Below are 21,213 nucleotides of genomic sequence, written 5' to 3' on the forward strand. Positions count from 1 at the left end.
ACCCGCCCGAGCTCCTGCCAGGGTAGTGTTCGTGGAGCGTCGCAGAGCATTGGTCCCGGGACTCCGGAGGCCGCGGGGCGCAGTTCCTGCTTCAGGCGCCAGGGGGCGAGCGCGGCCCGGGAGCTCCCGCAGGAGGGTTGGGAAGGGGCGGGAATTTGGGGGCGGGACGGCTCAGTGCGCAGGCGCGGGGTCGACTGCCTCGCGCGGCCAGGGGCGGGCGACGGCAGATCAGTCCCGGCCGCGGCTTCAGTAGCAGCAAGTTCGAACCCCGCTTCCCCTCCGCTTCGGTTCTTGCTCCCCCAGCCCTTGGGCCTTCGGACGCCAGTCCCCAGCCGCTCGCTGCGCATTTGCGCTCTTCCCGCCTCCAAGATGCCGGTGACCGAGAAGGACCTGGCAGAGGACGCGCCATGGAAGAAGATCCAGCAGAACACGTTCACACGCTGGTGCAACGAGCACCTCAAGTGCGTGAACAAACGCATCGGGAACCTGCAGACCGACCTAAGCGACGGGCTGCGGCTTATCGCGCTGCTCGAGGTGCTCAGCCAGAAGCGCATGTACCGCAAGTACCACCAGCGGCCCACCTTCCGCCAGATGCAGCTCGAGAACGTGTCCGTGGCGCTCGAGTTCCTGGACCGTGAGAACATCAAGCTGGTGTCCATCGGTGAGTACTATGGCGAGGCCCAGACGCCTGCGGGGTACCGTCCTGCCCCGGCGCGTGCGCCCCTGCGGAAGGTCGGGGCTCCAGGCAGCGCGCCCCACCGAGCCAGGCGAAAGGGAGTCCCCCCCGGGTGTGGGGTCTGGGTCCCCTACGTCCCCATCGCCTGGGGCTCTCCCCTAGGCAGGGACCTGGTGTGCCATGCGCTCTGGCAGTGCGCCTGGACTGGCTGTGGGTTGAGGGCTTGGCTTGGGGTCGCAGGAGGAGAGGTGGAGACGAGGCATTTCTCTGCGCTTGGGGCGCCCCTGCAGGAGCTGGGGGACTGGAAACCGTCCGTCGTCCCCGGGGGCGGGGCCCTGAAGTCAAATGCTCCCTGGAGCGCTTGCCCCCTTGAGCCCAGGCCGGTGTGCTTTGCAGCCGCCGAATGGGCGTTGGTTCAAAGGCGGGGCGGGAGACCTGGGGTGGGACCGTTCTCTGCGCCTGGGGCCCTCCCGCCCAGGTGGAGACGGGGGCCTGGTACCCTCCCCCGCCGTCGCCGGAATGGGTGTGGGCCGCGAGGTTGGTAGGGAGCTGCGGGGGTGTGTCCTCGCTCCCCTGCTTGCAGCTCAGCTCTGGCCGAACGCCGCGGGTTGAGCCTACTGTGTCGCCGAGGGTATAATTTAGAGATGGTGGTGGCGATAGTAATTGCTGCCTTGTGGGGCGTCCAGTTAGTGCACTCTGTATACGAACAGCATTCTGAGTTATCTCGGTCCTTACACATCCCTCGAATAGTTAGACCCATTTTACAGATAACGGGGTCCGGAGGGTTAATTGACTTGCCCGAGGTCACGAAAGTATAGTCCAACGGAGAATTGAACGAAGTGGATGTTTTCGTCTCACCACCCTCTCCGCACCAGGGTCTTCCTGACGGGAGGGAGGGAGTTGGTGTCTGGGTTCCTCTCCCACTGGACTGGAGAGGAAGAGTGAGGATGAGGTATCCCTGTGGCGTGGGGTAGTTGGGGGCTTCGAGGAGGGTCACGATGCTGCTGAGGGTGTGGGCTGTGACAATAGGGGCAAGGAATTCGTAGTGTCTGTGTGTGCACGCGTGCAGAGAACGTGTGCGTACACTTAGCATTTGTGGTTAGTGTGCAGTAGGCAAAGAGCGAGTTTGTGTGTGCGTGGGTGTGCAGAATATGCAGAGAATGTGTGTGCACGTACGTTGCACGCGCGCACTTGTATGTTTTGCCCGGGAGGGACTGGCCCAGGCCTGGGTCTGCGGTCTCTTCCTGAGGAAACTAGGTCATTGTAGTGACCCCAGTGACAGGAAGAAATGGAGGTGTGTATAGCTGCTGGGACTTTCTGCAGTGGAAAAGGGGTTCCCTCTATGCCCAGCCTCCTAGAGGCCTCACCCTGGCCTTCCCCTACACCTGTCCTGGCAGGTAGGGCTGCTTCCTTCTTCCTGGGCACAGGCAGCTGCCACCACCCAGCCAACCTCCCAGCAGGCCTCCCCCTCCCAAGGGTGGCTTCTCTGCAGAGGGAAGCTGCTGGCATGCTGGGTTTTTTTTTTGGCCCATCTCCTTCCTGGAGAGGGAGAACCTCAGAATTCTCCTGGAATTCTTTCCTTTATGAAACTACCTTCCCCTCTGAGGAATCTCAAGACCTGGCTGGGCTCAACTTGGATCCATTCTACTTTGTTTTAAAATGTGTATTTATTTAATTAACTGAACAAAGAAACTTAAAGTAAACCAGGAGTGTCCAAACATGACATGAAATCTCTTTAAAAAAAAAAAAATCCTAAAAAATCACAGCACCAGAAAATCCCAGACTGCCTAATTTACCAACTGTTTACATGGCTAGCAGCTGCTTTCAGCATGGCTTCACATCCTTGCCCCAAGCTTGTGGGTTTAATTCTCTACTTTGGTCTCTTATGTTTTTCTACTTGGTCCTCATGATTTTCATTCCTGAACCTACCCAGGCCTTAGCACTTCCCGTTGTCCTGACATTCCAAGGTTAGCTCCCCTTCCTTTGTGGTGGGCCTGTGGGCTGTTGGCAGCTTCTTCCTGTGGACCTCTTCTAACCACAAGTTACATTTTAAAAAAAATTTTTTTCCTTTTTAATTATTTCTTGGATCATATTCCCAAAAGTGGCATTCCTGGGTCAAAGGATGTGACCACATTTATGACTCTTATCATTGACTGCCTAGTTGCTCTCCAGAAAGATCTCACAGCAAACAGGTTTTCCAGCCTCTGGAGACCAGAGGGAGTCTTGCCAAATGCCCAGACGGCTGTGGGGGTAAGCCTGAGGCCTCTTCCATCTGCTCCTGGGACTGTTCTGGGTAATGGCCCTTCAAAAAAGAAGTCACATCCAGCTTGTACTTGAGTTCATGTATTCACTGCTTATGTTATGTTGCATTTGCTGACAATGACACTAGCTCCAATTTGGGAACACCCACTGGATGTTAAGTGTGTTCTGTTGATCACCCCACTGAATCCTCATGGGAATCATTAATTGACAGCAGTTATTGCCCTTGTTATAATAACCTGCTTCAGCAATCATGGGAAGGTTAAAGTCTTTGCTCTATCCTGACCACGTAGTAAGTACTTAGGAAATCATTGTTATTAGTATTATTATCCCTATTTAAAGATGGAAAACAGGAGTGAAGTAACTTGGGGAGGTGTCCCAGCTAGCTAGTAAATGGTGATTGGAACCCACGTCTATATAGCAGTTGAATCTGAGCCTTAACTGACTTGCCTTCCAGTGCTGGAGGTGAGTGAAATACAGCTCCTGTCTCCCCATCGAGGGCCCCTGTAACACTAAGTTTTGCGAGTTTGGGTTGGTGGAGTGTTGGCTGGATACCCTCACTTTGAACCTCTGGCCTTGAACAAAACAGATATGTCAGGGCTCTGGGCTGTGATGAGGGTCCCACGAGTTAGTGTCATGTCAGAAGATGAGTGGAGTCAGTTTGCCTCTTGCAGTTAGGTTGAATCTGTTAAGGAATGGCTACTCTTTTTTCTCCCTTCCTTTCTTTCCTTTTTCTTTCCCTTTTTTCTTGGCGGTTGGCTGGTATAGGGATCTGAATTTCTTTCTTTCCTTTCTTTCTTTTGCCATCTCCTGCTTCCCAGTGGATGACTGCATAATCAGGAAAGGTATTGTTGAGTGAATACAGGGTTTTGCATGCTTTGGATGACTTCCAACAATAATGCATTGTGGGAATCATTAGAATACTGTACCTGTGCTCGGCTCTGAGACATGAAATGGTCAAACAGCTGCCAGAGGACTGTGACATTTCTGCCTAGAATTCACTGAAAGATAGCCCTGGCTATTTACTCACATTTGTGCTTCTTTGTAATGTGGGTCCATTCTAGGCTCCATCCAAAAGTTGAAAATTTTCTTAAGTTTCTTGTTATATCCTGGGTGGTTCATGGTGAGGCCTCAGCATATGAGTATTTAATGCTAATTCTTTGCCAAGAGCTGGCAGATTTATTTATTTGTTTTTCCAAAAACCTTTCTGACACTGGACAACATAGCAACTGTAGAAAAAAGGTTTTCTAGCCCAAAAATGACAATCAAAGCTGCCTAAAAGTTTGGGTGATGTGTTTTCGTTTGGATCTTTAGAGAAAGGAATTCTTTCCTTTTCAGAGGATGCAGTCTGACCCTAATGTTAATTTAGCTGCACCAGCCTGGGCCAGAGCAGGCAGTGTGTGTGTTTCCAAGACTTAAGGTCATTGGGCAGAGTTTCCAGGATGGTGGGTAACTGCTTCACTCAGCCCTTTTTCCTTCCTTTCCTTTTTGTCCCACCACCACTGAAATAATGTATAAATAACCCTAAGTTCTGCTCTTTCCTGAACTGCCTAGCAAATGCCAATGTGTCTTTTGGGCAATGTAATCTAATCCCAAAGAGTGCTTAAAAAGTAGCAAAGTAGCATGCTTTATAAGAATTAACAAATTATGGGTCATTTGCAACAAGGTAGCACATTAGTGTGAGATGTGACTTGTGTAGTAAAGAGCAAGGATACTTGGTTCAAATCCCACTTGTCACTAAGTAGCTGTTAAGAAACTTCTGTGCCTTGGTTTTCTTATCCCTAAAATAGGGATAATTAGTACCTCTTTAAAAGGTTGTTATAAAGATTAAACAAGTTAATTTTTTTTTTTTTTTTTTTTTAAAAGATGACCGGTAAGGGGATCTCAACCCTTGGCTTGGTGTTGTCAGCACCATGCTCAGCCAGTGAGCAAACCGGCCATCCCTATATAGGATCCGAACCCGTGGCCTTGGTGTTATCAGCACCGCACTCTACCGAGTGAGCCACGGGCCGGCCTACAAGTTAATATTTTTTAATGTCCTTGGAACAGTTATGGTACATATTAAGTGCTGTGAGTGCTTGTTAACTAAATAAGGCGCTGTCCAGTAATATTCTCAAAAGTCAAGGGCTGGCTGGTCAGCTCAGTTGGTAGAGTGTGGTGCTAGTAACACCGTGGTCAAGGGTTTGGATCCATCCCTATACAGTCCAGCTGCCAAAAACAAACAAACAAACAAACAAACAAACAAAAACCAGTCATGCTGATTGCACAGTGAAAGGACATTTAAAGTCAGCGCTGCTCTGGGGAGACCAGCTTGGCTGGCTAATGTTGATCCTACTTGCTAAAATACAGTTATGGATTGCCTAGAGGGTGTTGCCTCCTTGGAACAGTTTGACCCCTGGTATGTTATGGCTGCCTCTGGGGCCCATTCACACCAGCCTTGTTTCCTGGTGGGAGCTCCAGGCGAGGTGGCTGGTCATTCCAACCTCCCACCCCGTTCAGGAATCTTGGGGCCAAATCACTTCCAGATGGTGGTCGGGCCTCTGTGGAGCTCCGCCAGCAACAGCAGAGCCAGCATGCCAGTTAGCAGTCGCCTTCGTTCTTGGAGTTTGTGTTGAAGGAGAGCTTTGATTTGGAGCCAAATTATGTCTCCTAACACTCCCACCGGCGCGTCCTGGTTCTGTGCTTTGGGGTCGGTGTCACGGAGTGGGCTGCTGGCTTAGTCGAAGATGGCTGCCTTCCTCTTTGGGGCAGCAGATGCCCAGGGCCCCAATCCTTCAGGCCCTGCCTCCGAGTGGCTCTGTGGGCAAGGGTAGCAATCATCCTGCTTTCTCTTTCAACAGTCCCCAGGTCAGCACATACTACAATATGCTAGATACAGCTTAGTGATTCAGGATCTGTGCCTGGAGGTAGACTGCCTGGATTCTCACCCCACCCGCCCCCCAACAGCTGTGCAACTCTGGGCCACTGCCTTGACCTTTCTGAGCCTTTGATTCTCCATCTATAAAATGGAGGAGAGTAATAGTTCCTATTTTAGAGTTGCTGAGAGCATTATATTTGATTAGGTTAAGTTATAGCACAATGCTGGCATTATCATTATTAATATTATTGTGCTTTTGAACCCAAGTCCAGGACTTTGTCTTGTCTTCCATCTATTCTCTGACCAGTCCGGATGTGTTTGGAGTCCTATTGCTATCATCTGGTGTGTTAACTATTCCCTTCTTGCCCCCCAGCTTGGAACCTCTGATGAAAATGCCTCCCAATATCCTTTCTTCCTTCCTTTCCTCATTCAACAAATATATGAAAGACCAACCCTGAACCAACCCCTGTGCCAGGTGCTAGGACCACAGGAATAATGAGAAAGTTGTGTCCCCTACTTGCCTTACACACTGCTCAGTGGGGGAAAGAGACAAGTCACCTGAGAGTATCTGAATGAGGGCTTCTCAAACCCTTGGGCACATAGGAATCACCTGGGGCCTTTGTTTAACATGCAGATCTGGTTCAGTAGGGTTGGGGTGAAGACTGAGTTTCTGCATTTCTAACCAGCTCCCAGATGCTGCTGTGGACCCCAGTCTGTGAGCAGCAAGGATCTAGATGCCAGCTCCTCTGAGAGGAGCACCTGCTCCCAGGCTGGGGTGGGTAGTCTGGAAGCTCCCTGGAACAAGGGCCCTTTAAGTTGAGACCTAAAGCTTGACTAGAATTAGGCAGGTGAAGACATTTAGCCAGGTGAGTGCAGGAGAAGTGTCAGGTGGAGGTCATAGTGTTCAGGTAGGGGGCAGTGGAGAGAGAGCGCCGGCTCACAAAGGGCTTTCTGAAGCTGAAGGCTGCCAACCTTCAAGGTGTCCTCCTTGAGCGAATTTAGGGTAGGGTGGGTGAACCCAGCTGAACCTGGGTTCTCTCAACTGTTGCTCTGGTTGTCCCTCTCAGTGGATAGTTTTGAAGGTGCCCCTTCCTCATATATGAATATTTATAAGCTATATACACATACCATTATCAATCTGTTTATTATTAGTAAAGCTCAATTCCTTCTTAGAAAACAGATCCAAATATAAGATCTGGTTTTTCATGGCTCTAACAGATTATTTTGTGTGCCCTTGGGGTGCATATATCCCATTTGGAGGCCCCTGAGGGCCTGTGTTTCTATATTTAATTTTTCTTTTTTTCCATATTGTTACTTTTCTACATTTAATTTTCATCTTTGATTATCCTATGTCAAGGAGCTGGATTTATAATTACAACTTTTCCTCCCAAAAATAAGTTTAACTAAATGAATAAATCCAATGGAACGAGCCATTCCAATCTAAATGGGTGCTATTTCCTGCTCTTGTAATGATTACAATTGCCTTTTATGACATTCCACTAGAAGCCATCTTACATTACTGTTGTAAATCTAATTACTCATTAAACGTGCTCAATAACCACTAAATTGGCTCAGGTTATTGTGTAATAAACAACAATACTTTCTTCTTTAGGGGCTTGGAAAGTGGTCTTGTGTTTTTAAGGTGCCTAGCTCACTTTTCATGGGAAACTGAGTTCATGTATTAGGGAGAGAGCTTCTTGGGAAAGATGATTAGGAAACCAAATGGTTTTTATGACTAAAGTGATGGAACAGTAGGCGAAAGCCGGTATACCTTGTATAAAGGATGGAACTACTGGGTATTCTAATCATACCACTTAGTAACATGAAGGGAGGAGCAAGAGAAGCACTGAGCTATGCATGAAGTTACTGCCTATCTTCTGAGAGCCCTATAGCAGTTGCGTTAAATGTGTTCATTTGATAAGTTGTAGATGGTTGTCTTAACTCTTCTGCAAACTGTTTAGTTATAAAAACAATTTGATGGGGTTTTACTTGTTCCCATTGTCTGATTACAAAATTTACCAAAGAACAGTTGCCTTCCCTTATCCCCTTTTGGCCAGTCCCCATACAGCAGAATGTTCTTGGCCAAGATTTTCTTGTACTATAAGTAGAGAAGCTGTTTGGTTTTTCACTTAGTCAAGACTGGCTATAAGACCGAGTTAGTTTTACAGAGCCTCTGACTTCCTCATTTCCCCCCTCCTCAAAGCCTGGCTTTTCTAAGCCGTGCAGGTAAAAAGCTTGGCAAGGGGAACATGTGTCATATTCCTTGGCTATTCTTGATACCAAGAATGCGTACTGATGATGCCAGTTGTGTGCTGAACGTTGAGGTGTACACATTCATTCGTTCTCTAATATAATATCTAGTATTTTTGCATGCTGACTGTCTGCTAAGCATTGTCCTGAGTGCCTTACCTTTATTATTTCTAATCCTCATTATGAACTTTGCAAAGCGAGTGACTTTATATCTATTTCCATTTTTCAGATGAGAAAACTGAAATCTGTCTCACTCCATAGACCAGGCATAATTCCTGCCTGCATCATGCTGTAAAGCATTTTTTGTCAAAATTGGCTTTGATACTTTGTAAAGTAGATATATTGTGATAAGAGGATGTGGGAGAGACTGTTTTCTATTGCTTCAGTTTTGTTTATTTTACTCAAAATTTTACTCAATTAAGCTTGATTAATGTGAAATTGAAGTTTTCTTCTATAAAACAAAAGCATTTTTGGACCCAGTTGCATTACCTTTTCCAACACTGTGGGGCTTTGATTGAGGCCTTTTCTGTGGTTCTGGAGACAGTTCCCTAGTTCTTTCCCTGCCTTTGTTTGGTTCCCATGGTCAGTGATGTCACTGCAGGTATGGACAGTAGGGACCAGCAACAGGTTGCTTTGGGGGAGCTGGGCAGGGCTTTGTGAGGCCAGGAAGCCAGAGGTGAGGAAGGAGGTGCCCCTGGAATTCTGGCTGCTGTCCTGCATCCTGGCCACTACAGGGCCTGTGGGTGGAGGGTGGGGGGTTGTTGAGAGCCAGCTATGCCAGGACTTCCTTGGTGACAGTGGACATTGGCACAGCTGTGCTCTGTCAGAAATGACCTCACTCCCATCCTTTCCTTCCGCTACCTTTAAACAGTAACCGGCGGGAGGGTGTGCTGGGTTGTGTTTGCTTGTGAGTCGAGCAACTGAGCCTTTCTTTCTAGACCTGGCTCCCAGCCTCTTTCAGCCTGGCAGCCCTGGCACTGGTGGGCAGCCTGCTTCCAATCCAAGCAAGCAGCTTTGTTTTCATCTGCAGGCAGCCTCGCGGGCAGGCCTCTTGCTGTGTATTGCAGCATGGAGCTGTGTGCTCAGGAGCTGAACTTCTATTCCCCATGGACTTCTCCCCTCCAGAGAGAGAAGGCTGCTCTGTCCCGCCCACTCAGGCTCAGCCTCCCCGCAGACTCAGGGCTGGCTTGTTGAAAGGTCTGGGTGTTAACACAACACTCCGGTTCTCCCTCTCTGAAGGCTCTTTATGCTGGCATGAATTCCTTTTCTTTTGGAGATCTGAAAGCTCTTTTGACAAAATGGGTCACCTTTCTGAGTATTTTCTTAAGGCTGGTCAGCTTTTCCCATGCCAGACTGCTTTTCTGGAATTTCCTTTCAGATATAAAGGCAACCAAAGAGGTCAGAATTATTTAGAACATAGGGTGGAATTTGGGCATTTGAGCTATAGGAATATGGGTGGGGATTTGTGGCAGGGGCTTTGTAAATTTGCCACAACCCATGACTTTAGATTTTAGGATGAAAAAAGGCATGCAGCAGTCAGCTTTCCTTCTACAGACAGGAACAGTGTTACTTTCTGCCTTGTGCTGAGTGTGACTGAGGAAGAGGCGGGCCTCCCAGGGAGGCCGGGGAAGGAAAGGTTTCTTGGTGGCCAAAATCATATTCCTCGATCTCCCCTGTGTCCCCTCAAGAGTATAATCAAATTCTTATCATGCTGGTACTGCACTTCTTGTGTGAATCACCCTGATTTCCTTGCACCTCCCTAATGTGGTTTATCAGATTCTGGGGAAACAAGAATGATTTGGTATTCTACAGCCAATTGGGGGAGCAACTGGCTGGATTGTTTTCTTGGGGTAAAGCAGGCCAGAGGTGGGGAACAGGCCCTGCCACCCAGGGAACCTGAGGTGCTGAGGCCCTAGAAGGCCTTTATGACTAAGTGGTTCTGTTAATTGAACAGAGTTCTGGGTTCTGTTTACAACATTCCTTCTCAGAAGAGGCAGAGGTGGGTGCTGGAAGACCAAGGATGTACTGCTGCTGGTGGGACACAGGTCCCCTCAGTGGAGCTTCCAGCCATCCAGGGGCAGAAGCCAGAAAGTGTTCTGCGTGGAGGAGCCTTGGCAGATCTTGGCTTTCAAGCACCTGGGCAGTGGCTTGTCACCTTCCTCATCTCCACTAAAGGAGGTGAGCTGGCACCGGGGATGCCTCTCCTGGAAGGGAGTCCTTTACAGGAAGTGTTCCTGGTGGTGTCACATTACGCTTCCTGTGGGTGTGCATCTCTTACCATGGTTGTCTCTCCTGTCCCTTTTCCTTGGCGCTTGTCTTTGACATCCATGGGCAGTAACACTGGAGGTTGGAGGGGCATTTGGCCCTCTCTTGGGCATCCTTAGTCCTCTTACTGAGCTGTTTTGGTCTCCTAACTTGCCTGTCTCATTTTACCACGGATCATCACTGCTCCAGGAGCAGGGGCTGTATCTCTTGTTCACCTCTGTGGTTCTGAGCTTGGCACTTGGTAGGAATGTAGTAAATAATTTACCTAATAAATAAACAGTCTCCAGCATAATAAATAGGTTGAATAATAACTCTGGTACATTGACTTGTTTGCAATGTATTTGCTTTCAGAAAATGCAAAATAGAGGTCCTTTACGGCCTACAGTGAAGTGGGAGTTATGTGTAGTGCAAATATGATGCTGAGCTTAAAGAACTCAGCACTTCCTAGTCATTCTCTGAACATCTATGATTTGCTTCGACTGTTAGAGAACAAAGCCTTTTCCCAGGTGCCACAGGAAGCTCAGAAAATGAACTTGATGGGAAGCCACTGAGAGTCACAATAATCATAGCAATAGTTTCATTAGTAATAGTGAATATATATTGAACACCTACCTACTAAGTACCAGGCATTATGGTAAATGCTTCTCAATAAGAGTTATTGTTGTGGTCCCCATCATACAGACAAGGAGACTGAGTCATGCCTGGATTGGCCAGTGAGTATGTGGCTGACCATTATTCAGATCCTTGTCTGAGATTTTAATCCTCCTGTGGTACTGCTTCCCCAAAGGAAAGCCACCAGCTCAGCATGTCTTTGCACTTCTAGTAAGTTTTTTTGGGCATTAAAAAGTTACATCTGTAGTTTCACTGTGCAAAAAATTTGCAAGAACACAGAAAAACATAAAGAAGAAAACACATAATGTATGAAGAATTTTAACAACTCTTTTTCTACTTATAGGGAGTTTTGCTTACAGCTGCCCTTTGATCAGAATGGGGAAGAGGAAGATGCATTTTCCCAGGAAAAAAGAGACTGTGGACTGGAAATGTTTTGTGAAATAATTTTGGTCCTAATGATGGTTGTAACAAGATGCATCCTTGAGTTACTGCTGAGCTTTGGCCAGCATTGAAGTTGGACGTCTTGTTTGAGTTTCATTATTCATTATGGTTTGCAAGTCTCCCTTGGTCCAGAAATATGTTTTGGTCAACCACAGAGTAGGAGTGTTCCAGCCACTTTCTGTTGCTTAAAGGTTTTTAGGATCAACTTTTATTGGGACTGCCAAGGTCTCTTAATAATAGTTATTATATTTAGTAACTATTGTGACCTTGTCTCATGGTTAGCCCAGCACAGAAACTCAATGTTTAGTTGCTCAGCTCCATTAGCAGTTTAAATGTGTTTCAAATGTGTCCCAAACAGGGTGTAGTTGGGCAGCTTGGTTCACTCTTGCCTGCCTGGGAACTTTTAGAAGTCTGAAAATTATGTGCAGCCCTAATATCTATATGGTTTGGAGTTTCAGAGGCACCGTTTTCCCAGTAGCCCTCAGTATACCAGGCCCATGGAGTCATCCTGTCTTGGTCTTGTGTGAGGCAAAGGAGATGGAAAGAAAACCAGGTCTGGATGCAGATTGAGCCACTTCCTGAGTATGGGTGAGGTAGACTCTGCCACTTACTGGCTGGGAGGCTGGGGGCAAGTTGCTTGGCCTCTCCGACATTCAGTGTCTGGGACTGTCGTAGTACCCTCCTCCTGGTGGTGTCGAAGATTAAATGATACATTCCCAATAAAGCACTTGGCCCAGTCCTTGGAGGGAGGATGGTTAAGTGCCCCATAGATGGTGGTCATTGTGCCCCCCCCCCGTCTTTTTCCTCATTTCCCTTTTCCCTGTGTCCCCCTGATTTCTGTACTTGTGGTGGCTCCTTCAGACTGGAAGAGGGGACTTAATTGTCTAGAAAGGGGAGAGGTGGTTGGGATACCCCTGGAAACTGGTCAAAGATGCCTTCTACCTAGAAGACTGTTCTCAGAAGAGGTACCTAAATTTTTGTGTAACTGTTGGGTAGGATCCAGGGGCCAGCAGCACTTTTCGGTCTTTTGGCCCAGCTTCCTTTAAGGATAGAAAACAGGTGCCAACTATTTTTGATTTTTTCCTCCACTTTCCCTCTTGCCCTGTTTGGCTAATAGATTTTTTTTTTTTTTTTTTTAACTAATTCCTTTGCTCCAGTCCTCTTTTTCTTTCTTTAATCCTTCCTTTTTTTTTCTCTTGGAATGTCCTTCCACCCATTTCTTTCTTTCCTGGTTTTGCCTTTTCTGGACCACCCTCAGCAAAGATGTTTTCTGGAAGTAGTAGCTGTAGTGTCCCGGTCCTGTGTTTGCCGCATGGGTCTGAGTTGTGGCTCTGCCCCTTTGTAGCTGGCTGACTCCAGGAAGCTGCTTCTCTCCAGGAGCCTCTCTGTCTTCCACATGCAAAATATGATAAGATGACCTGCCTTACAGAGTTCTGAGGTATAGAGGAGAATGTGCACCTAAAGCTCTTGGCACTGTGCCTGGCTCATAGTAAGTGCTCAGTAAACTACAGCTTGCTGCTGTTATGTTGTTAGCATCAGCACTATTGCTATGAGGCCCCAGACTTCCCAGTTATCCTTGGAAAAATAAGTCTTCATGTTAATGCCATGGGGGTGGCTCCTGCTGCTGTGGAGGAAAGGAAGGAGCTGGAGAGACATGAAGGGTCTCCAGTGTTAATTCACGCTGGGATGAGGCTGTGCTGACTGCCTTGTGTGCTTTCATTCTAGAGCAAAAGGAGGTGTACCAGCTTCTTCCATCCCCCAGGAGTCTTGCTTGTATCTGCCCTGGGCACTGCTTTCTCTCCCTTCTAGTCCTGGCCCTTTGACATCTGGTATCATGGTGGGACTTCCTGCTCCACCTGCCAAGAACTTTTGCTGCCCTGAGTGTGGCCTTAACCCCAACACTATCCAACCTTGTGTCATGGAGCTGGTGGTGATATTTTTACAGTAGTGCTTGGAAACTAGACTTCTGGGTTATATCCTGTACAAACAGCATCAAGGTTGCTGGGCCGGAGTGACTGGAAAAGGCTGGCAACAGCGAATTCTCTGGCCTCTGAGACCAGAATGGATGTGGGAGTTTGGGGGTAGGGGAGGACGTTCTCAGTTCTTTACAGGAGTATGCCAGTCTTTGCCCTGCCAGGCTGAAGGGATATGTCTGTGTTTTGCATAAACCACCTGCTCTCCCCAAAATTGCCCCTTAAACATAAGCTGCCTGCTATTTCCATGGTTGGGCCAGATTTCTAATACTGCAGTATTACTGAGTGTCATTTTTCAGGCTATCTCTTGGGACAATGTATTAGTCTACTTTCGGTTGCTTATAACAGAATACCTGACACTGGGTAGTATATAAAGAAATGAAATTTATTTCTTACAGTTTTGGAGTCTGGGAAGTTCACTGGCCAGGGGGCACATCTGGTGAGGGCCTTCTTCTGGGTAAGAATTCTCTACAGGGTCCTGTGGCAACTCAGGGTATCACATGGCAAGGATGGCAAGAGCTCTTTAACATACTCACTTATAAAGCCACGAGTGCCACTCCCATGACAACCCACTAAACTATTAACCCATTACTACATGGATAGATTAATCCATTCATATCGGTATAGTCATCACGATCCAATCACCTCTTAAACGGCCCACCTTTCAACACTGCCATAGTCTGATTTCCCGTCCTCTTAACATTGTTATGATGGCGATCAAGCTTCAGTGAGGTTGGGGGGGTCATTCAATCTACAGCAGACAGGAACACCTGGCGCCTTTCCCGAAGGTAGTATTTGTGGGTGTTTTACGTGAGTGAGTGACTAATGCAGATCTTTATGTTTTAACGACGGGAAGAAATTAGTCAGCCAGGGCTCTTCCATGTGGCAAGGCAAAAATTTAAACACTTGCACAATGGCTTTTGTTTCTCCAGCTATTAAAGTTGACCATCAGTTAGGTATTATCAATAATATCAGCAGGTGTTAACCCACTCCTCTTCCAGAGACCAGCTTCTAGTCCTTGAAAGGGCCCAGGGTACACTGGATTTGGCAAGATTGGAGGTCCCAGGCAGTTACTCTTAAAAACCTTACAATTTTGCCATATCTTGTGGCTGTTTCCATTTCATTTTTCACTTAATATTATTTTCCCCAGCAGTTGACTCAGTTTTAAAGCAAATGTATTTGGAAAGGAGACTTTATGTCACTATCATAATGGAAAAGCAGTGTCACTAGGTAAATGGAAGGTAACCATAAATGACTCAAAACAGTGTTATTAAGTTCCAGCCAGCTCTGTTGCCTGTTCTGAGTGTGAGGCTTATTCTCTTTTGGTTAAAAGAGGAAATTAGCAAGAGATAGAGAAGTGTTGAAAGTAACCTAGCACCACACTGAACCTTTCTCCTTGACCTACTCAGAAGGATTGAGAAAGGATTGGAAAGAGAATAACATCTCTCTGGGATGCAAAGTGACTGATAAAGTGTGACCAAGAGCTCAGAGTATTAATGTACAGACAGGTAATGTATTGATGCTTCATTCAAATACTTGTGCAGCCTTCAGTATGAGCCAGGAGTATAGAGGGGCTAGGAGTAGAGAGGAGATTGGGACTTGGTCATTAACCTTGGGTTGTTCGTGGTCTAGTGGGGAAGAGGCAGTCATAGGAGTAGATTGAATATAAATGAAGAGCAGAGCAGGCTGCAGGGGTTTCAAAGGAAACCACAGGACTAAGTTCTGTCATGTGTATAGGAGTCTACAAATAAAATTGTTTAGAAAATGCTTTTTCTTTTTAATTTGAATTTTGTGTGAAATGTACAATAAACCTATTTTAGTCCAGAATGATTCTAGAGAAACTCTCAAGTATATTAAAGTTCTATCATTGTTCAGATAATGATTTATCTTAATTCTCTGTGTAATGGTAAAGTAACCTTATTTCCCGAAAAGCTGATTTGAATTTTGGGCTCTCTTGAAGTCCATGCCAATTGCAAATGGATAATATAAAACAAGATGGCCTGATGTACTCTTTGCAACACTCATTTTTTTTTTTCCTACTCAGAATAGCATGTCCTGTAGTTTCTGCAAGACAAGATATGCACTGGGATTGAGCCTCTGAAATGCTTCCTGCTATTGATCTCTAGGAATGAATTGTATTCTTTGAGGTAATGGGATAGGAGTCTCATTTTTCTGTCCATCTGGTAGCTTAGGGCAACACTTTCTTCTCTTGTATTTCTGGGAGAAGGGAAATAGTGATTAAGGGAATGAGGACTTGGGAGTTAGGCAGCTTTGGGGTTGAGTCTGGGATTTACTGTATGCTTTACCTGATTTCTCTGGAGCCTCAGTGCTCAGTGCTGTTATCTGTAAACTGGGAATAATCACAGTTTCTACCTGAGAGAGTGGGTGTGAAGATTTAATGAGCTAAATTGTGAAGTGCTTGACACATGGGAAGTAGTCAGGAAGTGCTAATAGGCATCCCACACTTCCCTAATTGAAAGGGTCAGGTTATAGTACTCTAGGCTGGTAGTGAGTGAGGCTAAGGGGATCTCAGATTTGGGGTTTGGTTAGATCATGCGGATGGCATCAGGACATTCAGAAGGGATATGAGGTTTGGGACAAATGGTGCTATGACCCCTAAGACATTGTATATGGGTTGAATCAGGATAGCAAGAAGAGTCTTCATGGAGGAAGATGGGGCAATTAGAATCCTTTCAGCTATGAGAAACAGACTGAAAACTGGCTCACACTGAAGGAAAGCAGTCAGCCCATGTCAGCGAGACAGAGAGTCAGTTATAGGTTTCAGGGATCCAGTGGCTCAGGGATGTTATCAAGGACCCAGGGTCATTGGGTCTCTGTTCTGTTGGTTTCATTAATCCCAAAGCAGGTTCTCCTGTGATTTCCCATAGTAGACAGTTCCTGTGAGGTTGCAAGACAGCTCCTGTGAGTTCCTTAAGGTCCAGGAAGAACTCTCTCACAAGACTGTAGCAAGCCTCTTCTTATGTCTCATTGGTTCCAGTTGGATCACCTGGCCATTTTCGAGCCAGTAACTGGCATAGGGGATAGATTACCCTAAGACCAATCAAGCTTTCTCCAGAGCCAGGGTGGAATCACTTCTCTTGAAGCCCATGGTTCATGTGGGGAGGGGTGGCTCTAGACTCCTATCAGGACTCTGGGAGAAATGGCAAAGAGGGCTGGAGGCTGGTGGGTCTGTTTTAGGAAGTGGTATCAGAAAAGAGGGCAGACATGTTTGAGGGACAGGAGGAATGTGTTGGGGGAAAGTCTATGCCTTATTCCGCAGGCTTCCTGTTCATTTCTCTACCTACACCCTTTGTTCTGTGCCCAGGAGCCATGCCCACACCCTCTTCTTATTCCTGGATCCCTCTGGGACTCCTGCGTACTTGCCACAGACCTCCTCTTCCATACTGACAATTTAGGAATCTAAAGATTACATGTCATTTTTTTTTTTAAAGGGACATTTCTTACTGCAATGTCAATTACATATCCTTTTTTTTTTTCAAAGCTGTCAAGTGTGGTTGTGGGGGGAGACAGTGTTAAATCAGCTTGCAATAACCCACAACCCTCGGACCAACTTGCATATCATTTTTATAACATTTATTATTTTATCTGGTTTGGGGCAATGCTTTTTTTGTGTGTGTGTGTGTATAAAAATGGGAGAATTAATTGTAGAAGAGGAAAAAATTGCCTATAGTGTCATTGTGCTCAGAGATAATGAAGGAATTGTTAACATCCTCCTTCAGTCTTCTCTACATGTATGTATGTAACACATTTTATAAACAGCTTAGGTGCCAGACTGTATATACTGTAATTCTATATTCCCTCATTTGGTGATAATTTCTGTCATTAAATAAATATTTTAAATAACCCTCCAATCATAAAGGGCATATCTGTTTAAAATAAATTGTGTCATTATAAATGCAATGCAGAGCAATAAAAATAAATACACCAGAACTCTGTGTAGTTTAGGTTCTTCTGAGAGTGGGGCTGGACACAGGACCTGCACTCAAGTTACGCCAGGAAGCAAGAGGGAGAGAGAAGTGAGTAAGACGGGGAAGGAGGAGAAAGCAATGTTAGGATGAATTATCAAGGTTACTGCTGTGGGCAGCAGAGGCTCAGTTCTGCTGGGACCCCCTGAGAATTGTTCACCTGGAGAAGGACAGGAAGCTGGAGATCCACCAGCACCTGTTCCCCAGTGATGGAGGCATTAATTCCCTTGAACTTCCAGGCTGGGCGCCCATGCATGCAGGCTGTGCTGGGGCAAAAAGGGAAAAGAAAAGGCATGTGCTTGAATTGGTAGGTGGTCTGGGGGAGGTGATCTGAGCTGGCACAGAACCACCCACCGTGGCTGTGGCTGAAATCCAATGTAGGTCAAGGAGGTGGACACAGACAGCAGAGGCATCTCCAAGTGTGTCTCCTGGATCCATTTTAGAAACCCAATGTGGAGCAGAAAAAGCAAAACACAAGAGATACATATGCTGTCATACTGTTTATATGAAGTTCTACATATGTAATAAAAATACCGATATGTTCACGGGAATGATCATCTCCAAACTTTGAATAGGGACTGTGGGCGTTGGGGGACAGGGGTATGCAGTCCATGAAGGGTGTGCAGGAGCTTTCAGCTCATTGTAATATTTTATTTCTTCAGTCACATAGCAGTTGTGTATAATCCCTCATCCCCTTTTATGTGTTTGTCTGGAATATTTCCCTTATAAAAATTGTTATTTTAATGGTGATAGAATGCATTACTCAGCTTGACCAGGAGAAGGGTAATAATACCTTACATTTATTATTTTGTTTGTTTGTTTCAAAGACAAGTTTGGGCCTAGCTTGTAGAAAGAAAACAGATCATCCTCAAGATGTCAGGATGATACTAAGTCAAAAGACATTCATGCTCAGCAAGATTTCTCCTCCCACCCCCCAAGTGTGTTGAAACACCTGAACTAATTACCTTAGAATGTTAGGTCCCTCCTGTTGCTTGTGAACGTGGCATGTTTGGGTTTCTCAAAGACAGAGAGCTTCAAACGTTTACCTCTGGGCGTTTGCAGTTAATAGCTTTTTATCCAAGCGAAGGAGGTATTTCTTAAGGAAATATCTAAAGGAACTGCTGAGATATTTGCATTGTCTCTAAAAGTAGGTGAAAGTTCAGAGTAGGGGATAGTTCCACAGTGGAATAAGTGTCCTGAGAGAGTTGCAATCAAAGAACACCTTTGCACTGTGGCCAGATTCAGGTTGGTCCATTTTGTGGTTTGGTGGTCCCATCTAGTACGCTGTGGTCTGGTATCCCAGGCACCTGAATATATGAGCTCAGAAGTGTTTGATTTTTTAAAAACTGCTTTATCGAGGTATAATTGGCACACAATAAGTGACATTTAAAAGTGTACAGTTTAAGTTTATAATACACACACACTCATATATACATATATACATCGGGAAACCAGCGTCATAATCAGGACAGAGAACGTACCTATCAACCCCCAAAGTTTCCTTGTGCCTCTTTGTAATTCTTCTTTCTTGTTCCTCCACGCCCCCACCCCCATGCCCAAATGATCACTGATTTGCTTTCTGTCGCTATAAGTCAGTTTGCATTTTTTTAGAATTTTATATAAGTGGAATCATGTAGTATGTACTCTTTTTTTGCCTGGCTTCTTTCCCTTAGCATAATTATTCTGAGATTCATCCTTGTCTTTGCATGTATCAGTAATTCTATTCCTTTTAATTGCTAAGCGGTATTCCATCATGGGGATATATCTAATCTCATTTTGTTTGTACATTCTTTTGTTGATAACATTTGGGTTGTTTCTAAATAAAGCCATTATGTACATTCTTGTACTAGTTTATGTATGCACATGTATTTCTGTTTTTCTGAGTGGAATGCCTGGATCATATGGTATAGGTGTTTGTTTAACTTTTTGAGAACTGCCAAACTGTTCCCCAAAGTGATTGTATCGTTTTACATTTCTCACAACAATGTATGAGAGTTCCTGTTTTTGCGCATCCTAGTCACAAGAAATGTTTTGTTTTTTTCTTAAAATACAGTATTTTTTAAGCTGGTTGGTGAAAACAGCTATGGCTTTTGTCAGTCTTTATCTATTTGTCCACCACCACAAAGGGTTTCATACTCACTGTCAACAGGTTCTATAACTAATTTACTTATGGGGAAAAGTCCTTACAGTTCTAACACATGGCTAACTAGTGGAGTGGTGGATGGTTCTTGAAAACAAAACACAAATCTCTCACAGCCGTCATTCTAGGATGGGCAGGTAAGCAAATACCTGCTATGCACCAGAGACTGTGCTAAGTTGGGGCTTTACATCACATATTTCACTTAATTCTAATGCTCCTCTGAGGCAGAAATTATCTCTGTTTTACAAATGGGGAAACTGAGGCATCAAGAGTTTTTTTTGGGGGGGGGGGTTCTTTTTTTTTTTGTAACTTGCTGCACAGCCAGGAAGCAGACTTTGAATGTAAATGTATCAGTTAGGATGCAAATAGTTCCGATCATAGGAAACCCAACTAATCTTGCTTTATCCAAAAAGGGAGCTTCATTGGCTCCAGCAACTGATAAGTCCAGGGGTAGGGCAGGCAGCTTGACCTAGAGGTTGCCAGGTCATCAGAGTGCCCTGACTCTGTTTCTCTAAGATTTTATGTTGATAGGCTGGTGTAGCAGTTCCAGGCCCCAGAGCCACACCCCACACCTCCCAGAGGAGGATGGCAGACCTCGGTCCCCGCAGACCCAAGAGAGCCCTTTGATTCACTGTGATTGGACTAGCCTATGTCACCTGCCCACTTCTCAACCAGTCAGTGGCCAGGATGTTTGATTTGGGATTGGCTAAACCTAGATCACATGTTCTATCCCCAATCTGAAATCGGGGACATTGAAGAAGATGGGAGAGTGGACTTTAGGAAAGCCTCTCACACTGGGTTTCTGCCACACTGGTTTGCTGTTTGTCCTTTAAAAAATCCCTTTTATTTTATGAAGCACTGGTATGTTACTTGCCCTGTGACTTAGGGTAATCACCTTATCCACACCTGTGAAGTGAGATTACTTCTTCACCTCACGGGCAGATCAAACAGGAAAAAAAAATTGTAGAGTGCTTGAGGTTTCTTTTAAGCTGTCTATATAATTAGCAGGTGTTACTTAGACTTGGATATAAAATAAAATCGGACTTCAAATTTTAAGTGGCATAATTTCCACACCTTTTAAAATTGCAGGTAACTTCATTTGTGAGTTTCAGCCTTGCAGACTTGTTGGATTCCCATCTGAAGAGGGTGCAAAATGGTGGCTTAGTGAAAGCAACAGGCATCCCCCTTCCCTTTCTATGAGGAAGAGTTGAAAGAAAGAATGAATGTGTGAGGAATAGGGGGTTTGATTGCCTTCCAGGGTCTGTATTGAAGGAGAGGAAAATGTAGCTCAGCCACAGTTGACTCTCCCCAATTAAAAACTAAAAAAAGATCTTGGTTATAGGGATTGGACCTCTGACAAGCCAGCAGCCCCAGTCATTTTGAGTGTTATTCCAGATTGGAAGATTCTGTTATGAGGAAAGTGGAAGCTTTGAGAATTCCTAGTTGGACAGAGTGGCTCCCCACTGCAGCCCCAGCTGGAGGAGAACACCCTCTTCACTGGACGCAGAAGAGTTGGCCACGTGAGAAGTCTGGCACAGCACACATACTCAGCCTGAGGCTGCAACATGGGAAAGATTTTTATTGGGATTAATTTTCTACAGAGATGCACTTTCAAATGAGACCATCCTTTTCTTACTGGTGAGCTCACCAGGGCCCTTATTTCACAAACCTTAATTGTTTTGGGCCTATAAAATTTAGCTTCTTAATTAATTGAATTAATACTTAAGGATAAATTTGCTTTTCTTTGTAATGAA

At 45.7% G+C, this 21,213-nt stretch overlaps 1 protein-coding gene across 1 annotated transcript in view; it reads left to right on the plus strand.

Annotated features, from left to right (window-relative positions):
* Positions 1-290: 290 nt before the first annotated feature.
* FLNB (filamin B) overlaps positions 291-21,213 on the plus strand; it is a 132,646-nt gene continuing 111,723 nt past the window's right edge. The window contains exon 1 of the mRNA XM_063113504.1: positions 291-661. Coding sequence (XP_062969574.1) covers positions 370-661 — 292 coding nt within the window. The 5' untranslated portion in view covers positions 291-369. The remainder of the gene's footprint in view (positions 662-21,213) is intronic.

The sequence above is a fragment of the Cynocephalus volans genome, chromosome 11, assembly GCF_027409185.1.
Source record: "Cynocephalus volans isolate mCynVol1 chromosome 11, mCynVol1.pri, whole genome shotgun sequence".
In the NCBI taxonomy this organism is placed as follows: Eukaryota; Metazoa; Chordata; class Mammalia; order Dermoptera; family Cynocephalidae; genus Cynocephalus; species Cynocephalus volans.